The sequence below is a fragment of the Protobothrops mucrosquamatus genome, unplaced genomic scaffold (assembly GCF_001527695.2).
Source record: "Protobothrops mucrosquamatus isolate PMUCROS unplaced genomic scaffold, P.Mucros_1.0 scaffold43, whole genome shotgun sequence".
In the NCBI taxonomy this organism is placed as follows: domain Eukaryota; kingdom Metazoa; phylum Chordata; class Lepidosauria; order Squamata; family Viperidae; genus Protobothrops; species Protobothrops mucrosquamatus.
In genome coordinates, this window is record NW_015386425.1 from 1,955,519 (window position 1) to 1,964,390 (window position 8,872).

Below are 8,872 nucleotides of genomic sequence, written 5' to 3' on the forward strand. Positions count from 1 at the left end.
TTTTTTAAAAAAGCAATGCCTTGGTGGAATACTTTTAAGTGTGCCTTGAAATCGTATCTTCCAAACAGTTATTGTTACCTTTCTGTGATCCAAACAAGATCTAAATCCTTATTTGAGGAAGTTATGAATCATCAGCCAATTTATCCAACAGCTTTGAATAAGGATGAAACAATGTGTGTGAAGGTCAATATTGGCTTGCAAATATTTATTGTTGTGCCACACTGGATTGATATAGGAAAGCTGAGAGAAGAGCAAGAAAGGGGGGGGGGGAGAGAGAAGGTCACTAATCTGTTAAAAATCTTCTGTAGTTCTGCCACAGATTCTTAGGTAGATAAATATTATCTAAGAAACAGCTCTTTGAGGTATTTGTACAATTGCCTCTTCACAAAAGCATAGATTAACCGAGTTTCTATTCATTTCCCAAATAAATATTTGTTTCGTCTTTATCTGACAAGCTATCCTACTACATAACAAGCCAAGCAGGCATTATTTGTAGGGGGGGAAATGCCTCTTTTTCATGCAGTTAAAAACCATGATGGACTTTTGATTCTACTAATAAATCTTAGTGTTATGTTGAGCTATCAGATCTTAACATGGAAATAGCTCAGCAATTTGTTACATTTCTAGGATTAAAACTGCAAAGAATTCTAACTATTATTTGTATGCGAAGGATTGCTGCAGATATCTTTGAGGAAGTCAGCTGTATTTTTCATCAAAGCTGGAATTGGGTATTGCAAGCAGAACTGAGCATTCTGTGGCTGAAGTGGTGTGATTTCCTCAACAATTAGCACACATGAACATTAGACACATGAGCAAAAAACAAAATTCTACAAGTTCGTCGCTTCTATCAGAAAAAGTATACCACATGTCTGGCCTTGGGACACTGGATCTATACAGTGATTGGGACCTACATCATAATGTGTCTGATGTGGAACTTTATTCAATTTATGCCTACTTATCCACCAAAATAACAAACAGGATAGTATGAAGCAGTAATATAATCTTTGTGTGCTCTCTCTTTGTATGCTCTAAGGGATTTCTTTCCTGTAGAAAAGTGGGGTAGAAATCTAAATGCCAAGTACAATCAAGGGTTGATTTGGTGTGTGTGTGTGTGTGTGAGAGAGAGAGAGAGATAGAGAGAGAGAGGGAGAGGGAGAGGGAGAGGGAGAGGGAGAGGGCACATGGAAAATAATAAGTCAGGTTCCAGCAACTTATCAAACAGCATTGTTCATGCCAATCTGAGTAGGCCAGGGTGGTGACAAATATGGAAAAATGGCTGAGTGCCACAACAAGCAAAGTGAGAGCCAACTCCTCTATTAATGCCACCATCTCTCTTTCTCTCTCATACACACATACAAATGTGTCTTAACTGAGTGATTGGTGGAACTTAAATACAAAGTTAGAGAACCACTGAGGTAAACAACCTTTCAGGATTGATGGAAGGTTAACAATTCAGGGAAAGTATCATTATGATTTGGATTTCCTTTTAGAATTGTTTTAATCTTGCCTTTTTTTAATAAACAACTCAAGGAGGTAAACATATTTAATATTCCTCGTCCTCCAATTTTCCCCACAATAACAACCTGTGAGGCGAGTTGGGCTGAGAGAAAGTGACTGGCCCTAAATCACGCAACTGGGTTTCATGCCTAAGGTGAGGACAATTATATCCTTTGTAGGTAATATTTATCTATATTGCTTTGAGTTCCAGGAAGAACAAACAAAGCCAGTTCTCACAACTCTATTTTAACCCTACATCTAAATATCTTCTTCCCAAACTGATTTGTAACAATAACCCCACTGTTGGCAACTGTTGAGTCTAAACAGATGGTCCTTGACCTACGACCACAATTGAGCCCAAAATTTCTGTTGTTAAGTGAGATATTTGTTAAGCGAGTTTTGCCCCTTTTATGACCTTTCTTGCGACAGTAAAGTGAATCACTGCAGTTGATAAGTTAGTAACCTGGTTGTTAAGCGAATCTGGCTTCCCCATTGACTTTACTTGTCAGGAGGTCGTAAAAGGGGATCACATGATCTTGGGATACAGCAATGGTCATAAGTATGAATAGTTACCAAGCGTCTGAATTCCGATCACATGATCATGGGGATGCTGCAAAGGTCATAAGTGTGAAAAACGGTCATAAGTCACTTTTTTCAGTGCCGTTGTAACTTTGAATGGTCAATAAAGGAACTGTTGTAAGTTGAGGACTACCTTTATCTAGTGTCACCCCTAAAAGCAATTCATACTGGCTTCTTTCACAACAGCAGTCTCATGACTTTTTTCTTCAGATTCACACCGAAACCAAACTTAAGCCAAACACCCACCAGTCCTAACTAAACACAAAGGCTGTTGTGTTTTCAGGGAACCTGCACCATAGTTACAAGCGTGACATACTCTTTTTCAATCAAAATTTTAGAGTGAGGCCAAAGCTTAGTCAAGGTAGAATGTGTGGTTTGACATCCACATAGTGCTTAGTATATGTGGCCATTTTCATACATATGACATATAAAATAGGCGTGGTTGCCAAAGTCCAGTTAAAAATAAATAGGATGCTTACTACTCATTCTATCTTTTAATCTAAGTTACGGAGAGTAGTTCAATTTCCGTTATTTTTTTTCCCTCATCTTATTTAATTTTCAGCAGTTGAGCTGCAATCAACACATTTTGATTGTTAAAGATGTACAGTATATATCTTACAGGATTTATTATACATCAGGTTCTTTGGTTGAATTCTTAAAAATGAAGGATAAATAGTAATAATTACAGTAAATATAGTAAATAATTATAACTGTTTCTTATCCAGCTCAGCCCTGAGTCTAATGAGTAGACAAGCAGAAGCATTTAGATTAAAAACTGTTGTCTTTCAACCTATTATTAGTGGTTCAACGTGAACCTCATGATGCATAATGGCACTTTATGAATTAGGAATATGAGTTTACATGCTCCTCCATAAGGACATAAAGTTCATTAACTTTTCGATTCCTGATATTAAGTGTGTTAGATCCTGCCTCCTGAAAACCCTACCAAAACCAATCCTGTACATTTTAGATCTTTTTCAAAGTCAATACTCTTCAGATAACAACTCCCCAAATTTCCATCCTTACCCATATTAAGGGAACCAATTGGGAAATTGTTTGTTTTTTATGAAGACTGTGGCGCACAAGATCATGCTTCTGAATTCTTGCTTTCCTGGGCTTTCCAATAGGATCTGCTCAGTGACCAATACATGTCCCCTTTTTATTTCTGCCTATATCTGTGGAATGCAGTACAGTAAAAGAATAATGTACAGTGATACCTATGGGAATTATTGCCAAACCTATTCTATTTTGTAGCTCTAACTCAAGTTCTCTTTCCCTTGATCTTCCCTTGTTCCTTTCCTGGGAAGCAAGATTTTGATTGTTAAAGGTGTATCTCTATATATTGTTCTTTTCCTGGGAAGCAACATATTTTGATTGTTGAAGATATATATCTCTTACAGGTTTTATTACATAAATCGTGGCTCTAACTCAAGCTCTCTTTCCTTGGATCTTCCCTTGTTCCTTTCCTGGGAAGCAAGATAACTTCTGATTAATTGACTCAAGTTGTTGTTGACTCTTAGTAATCAAATAGATTTTCTCTGTGTCAATTTATTCCTTGCTATTTGGTCCTTCAAGTCTTCCAATGGTACACCCACTGGCACTTTAACCGAGTCTATCCACATTACTCTTGGTTTTCTTCTTCTCTTTCCTTTCACCTTTTTCAGCATTATCATCTTTTTTAGAAAGTTAGATCTTCGCATAAAGGGCCTGAATTAAAACGATTTGAGCCTGGTCTTTTGTGTTTCAAGTGAGAATTGGTGTTCAATGATTCATTTTGTTTGTTTTCTTGGCTATTCCAGATATTCTTGTGAGTCTTCTCCAACACCAAATTTCAAAGTAGCAATACTCTTCCTACTCTGCCTCCCTAAAGTCCAACATTTCCTTCCATAGAAAGATATCTCCTTTCACAGATTCAATCTTTAGCAGTCTGCACTCTATGAATATGTGACTTGGATACTGCTCCTTCAGGACCAAATAGTGCTCATCAAAGAACTGTTTCTCATCAGCCTCATCCAAAAATAAGATTTTCTTCATCTTCTGAAGAAAATTTATCAAAACCTTAATAATCAAAATACATTATATTCCATTCTCACATATTATTTAACGGATCTTTAACAGGTAGCAAAGGAATTCCTTGGGTTCAGCAATCATATGCCTCTTTTTCCCTAAGATGTTCAGTAAAATTTCTCCATGGGAGAGAGAAAAGTAGCATTTTCCCAATTGCTCAACTCAAGTGATCAGAAGTGGTCCTACATTGGCAGCACTGCTGTAGGAGCCTGTAATAAATAAAAGTCAGGTAAGACACTCCAAAATATCTAAATGGCAGGAAAAGGAGACAACCACCTGCCACAGCAGACTGAACTCATGTGCTGAGCTGCAGAAGGGAAGGGAGAAATTGCCCACCTCTCAAATTTCTACTAAAGAAAGTAGTTATTAGCAGAACAAAAACTCATATTATATATCATCCTGCTATAATAGAACTTCAGGTTTCTTCCTATCACTACCCGATAATTCGTTTTATTACCACCAAAATGATATGGAACCGACCATTGACTAATACAAATATTTCAAAAGGAGTCTCTTCCCCCCCCCGTGTAATATTGTTGTTAATAATGTGAATAATGTTTTAGGAATCAAGCTGAGAAATCAGCAACATACCTTAATTTCTTCCTACCATAATGACTACTTTTAGGGAACAGCAAGGTTTTCTTTATTCAGGAATTTAGAATAAATATTTGATTTGGAATAATTAATGAAGACGTTGAACTGTTTGAATGTATTCTGTGTTTGTTTAACTAGGAGTAAATTGAACATATCGCCGTTATGATAGGACTTGCACTCCCTTCAGGTATATCATTGCTCACTTGCAAGAAGCAGCAAAGCCCAACAGAGCCGTATCTCAAAATCCTAGAGATTCTCTACTTTAGTAGCCATAAGTTAAAGGGAAAAGAAACAAGCCATTTCTAAATTTATGGCAAAACATTTCTCTAAGTAAACAGCTTAAATACCAAACCGGACAAGTCTTACATACAAATGTATACAAAGACACGGCACCATGAAAAGTAGAAAGAGGAAGGATATGTGGGTCCATCAAGTGAAGAATTTATCATGGAGAAACGAAAATTGTGAAAAACAGAGTTCTTCCTCACGCTTTCCTACCATCGATGGAGAAATAGCTATGGACAGTTATTTTCTCATCTGAGAAAATGTGATGAAAGCTTACTACACTATAGACAAAAAAGGAGGCTAAGGCAAGGGATAAAAACACCTCCATATTTTTTTCTTGGTGTCTCCTCCCTCATGGCTCTTTTGGAGTTCCAAGCCCTTAGTCCGATAGTTAACTAGCAGTTTTCTCTGGTAGCTTCCCAACTGGCATCTGTTGTGCCTCAGTTGGAGCGATCATACTAAAATCAATGTGCTGTTGAACATCTTGAGATGATGAATGTTTCCTGTAAAGTGGACAAGCAATTGTTGGTTCCAGATGACATGATTTAACAGCCAACTGCCACCAATACAGGTTCCATGCTTTTCCCTCAATATAATTAGCATGTCCAAACTGTTATGGGAATCACTAGTTTCAGATTTTCCTTTTCTGATTATGGACAAAACTGTCCAATTTCTGTAGAAGACAATTCACACTGGTAATTCTTATCAGTATGAACATCTGAATAAGGAAGGAGCTTGCCTTACATGGTTTTAACTTCAATTGGATTATCAGTCAACTACTATGCCCTTATTTTGCCCTCTTATCTACTTTTGTAATGGCAACATTTTCATATTACAAAAGCCTTTCATTACAAGGGACAGCCCAATACTTGGTTTATTTATTTTGCATTACAGCCATAATGCCCATCGATATCTCACAGCTGCAATAATAAATATCTATAAACATAACTGTTAAATTATGTCTCCTTTGATAAGGTAACTCCAACTTGCATTCGGAGGATAAGGAACTTTAATAAAAACCATTAATTCTGCCATTCCGGTAAGCATATTCTCTCTTGGATAACATGATCTTTGCTTATTTCTGAATCACATGATCAGTATATGCATTTGAAATACCATGTTGAGAACTTACATACTTACAAGTAGTGTTTGACAGAAGAGCACACAGAGGCAATCATTTTGACCAGACATCTAGATATCCTTCCTAGCTTCCTTTATTGCTATTATGCTTATGGTCTCATTTCATTTTTAAAAAACAAAACAAAACAAAACAAAAACAAAATCATTTAAACTACAGAAGAAAATAGAATGAGCATAAACATACACATATATTACATCTAGAAGGTTTTCAACACTTTAAAAAAAAAGTTCCCTTTCTATACCTGTGGGACAAATTTTTAAAACCATTTTCATGAATGTGCAATTTGAAAGATACAAAAAAGTCCTCATGGCCTAAATGATTACATTTCATAATTTTCCCTGCTGCTATTTAAAAATAAAGAGAGAATTATACATTTTTGCTATGTCTGGAGAACACTGGGTAGATTGACTGTCTTCATTCCAATGTTTAATTCTACTTGAACATACAGCATTTTCATTTGTAAATAACTACTCTGAAGAGAGAGAAAGAAAGGGACAGATCATGACCTGTACAGTAGAACCAGCTAAATAGACATCTTTAATCTCATAACATGATGAAATCATTATAGATTACAGATCATTTGTTAAGTGAGTATGCATGCAGTCTTCTTTGATATCGTCACCAGCAGAGAAGCACTGAATATGCCTCACATTCTATCAACCGCTCTTGCTGTCCTACTTTTTACAGCAGACTCTGGACTGTCAATCAGCTTGCCTGGCATCAATGATTCAGTCCATGTGACAGCATTTCACCTCCTGGCCTCCCATCACCATCAATACCACCCTCCCAAACCCTTAAATCTAGCTCACAACAGGAGCTGCTGCAGCCTTCTTTCAGCCGCAGGAGATCACAGTGAAACGTTTGGAGATGCATGACATGTTGTGGAGGACAATACCGAGGAGAAAAACTAGGACACAGGCCACCAGGATGACAGTGCAAACCCCTGACCAGGTGGAGCTTTTCACAATGCCTCTCTGGTCTTGCTCCTCATCTCCTGTAACCTGCGGCATCCCGGCCTGCAGTGGTTGTTGCTCGGCTGGAATCGTGACCACAGTGAGAGACTTCTGCTGGCTGCTTGGCAAGAGACGACAGCCAATGTCTCCAGGCAATAGAGACCTCTCTTTGGAGATGGGCAAGGGCAACATGTAACACCCATTGCTAGGAAGTTTGATGAAGACTGGAGTGTGCTCTGAAGTGTGGGGTATTGCAATCACGGCAACGACCTCTGGATCATCTGGCAACTGGGAGACAGAAAACCCAGGTGGGAGTTTAGTGACACCTCGGCACCATGGACACCTCAGGTCCTTCTGGCTGGTCCTCATCTGCTGAAGGCAAACTGAGCAACAAGTATGCTTACAGTCCAGTAACTTGGGTCTCCTCCTTGGGCTGTAGTAATTGAAACAAATCTGACACTCCAGCAGGATGTCCTGGGACAGAGTCTCCATGGTTGCCCAACTATTGAAAAGCAAAAGGTATCACGTTGACTTGCAGTCCAGTCCGAAGACCCAGTGCCCAGAGCTGTTCTTGTCCTCCCACGATGGCTGCTTTGTATTCTGCTACCAAACAAATGAAGGCATGAAGTCTAGAAGGAAGCATCTGACTGGACGTCCATCAGTATCTGAGGGGGGGAAAAAATAATGAGAATGAACATAAAGATCTGTTAAAATACCAGAGGGAAGAAGAGATTTATGAATGCAGAAGAACAGAAACTTGAGACTCCCCCTAAGCATTGTCACAACAACAACAATCATAAAAAAGAGCAGGCTGCAGCCAAGTAAAGATCTTTAAAGAAAACCTTTCAAGCTGGTGCCTGAACCTCCATGTTTATTCAGCCAGTAAAAAAATACTATTTGCTTGCAGGAAAAAAGAGAGAGTGATTAATTATTATCAGCTTTAAGAAGCAGCTCCAAAATTTGTTAACAAAGTGATACAAGGCAAGTAGAAGAAGACACATTTAAGCAACTTCTCAATCAGTATGTTGCAAGTTATCACATGTCATTCTCATATATGCACTGTATGATCTTCTGTTGCATTCTAATGGAAATCTCCATATTTATTTATTTATTTAACATAAACTTATGCACAGTACACCTTAGGTACAGTGTAAGAGCTCACTGAAATGGATTAGAACAGACTTCTCCAATTTCATTCTTTGGCATGGCTTTGCTTGCTGGATATTCTAGGAATTGTATCCCAACTGGTTTAGCCAGATACTGCTTGGGTTTGGACAAGGCACCAAAACATATGTTTAATAAATACAGCAACATTTTGATTTATGCAACATTTTGACTTATGCCCAAAGCAATCCTTGCGCAATGAAACCAGCAGTTCTATTGTTATGATAATGGCATGAAGTCCTCTACATTATTTTCTAAAGGAGGACTTGAATAGAATGATACTCTGGACAGGATCAGTTTCATGATTTTTTCCTTCCTTTCTGATCATTGCATTCTTTTCTGTCTAGATAATGATCAAATAAAAAGAGCATCACAGTCGTGCTAATTCTATTTAACTTCTCTTTTTTAATGTTTGGGAAATGCTATGGAAGCGTAACTTGTGCGCCATACAAGTCAAATAGGGAATCCCATTGTTGGTAACAGTTATGGGAAGTGGTTAAGTAATAGTAACAGACCTAACAGCAACTTTTCCAGAACGTCACAAGCTTCATGTCTGAACTGTACCACAAAAGCCCAAGCAGCAAAATTCTGT

At 37.9% G+C, this 8,872-nt stretch overlaps 1 protein-coding gene across 1 annotated transcript; it reads right to left on the bottom strand.

The window, feature by feature from the left end:
- Positions 1 to 6,218: 6,218 nt before the first annotated feature.
- Positions 6,219 to 7,779, bottom strand: RNF152 (ring finger protein 152). Its single transcript, XM_029283256.1, has one exon. It carries the CDS (start codon positions 7,606 to 7,608, stop codon positions 6,997 to 6,999), a length of 612 nt encoding a protein of 203 aa, XP_029139089.1. The 5' UTR covers positions 7,609 to 7,779; the 3' UTR covers positions 6,219 to 6,996.
- Between the last annotated feature and the right edge of the window lie 1,093 nt (positions 7,780 to 8,872).

What these genes read in the sequence shown, in the direction of transcription:
- RNF152 (XM_029283256.1), bottom strand. Translation starts at nt 7,608, where the DNA reads ATGGAGACTCTGTCCCAGGACATCCTGCTGGAGTGTCAGATTTGTTTC.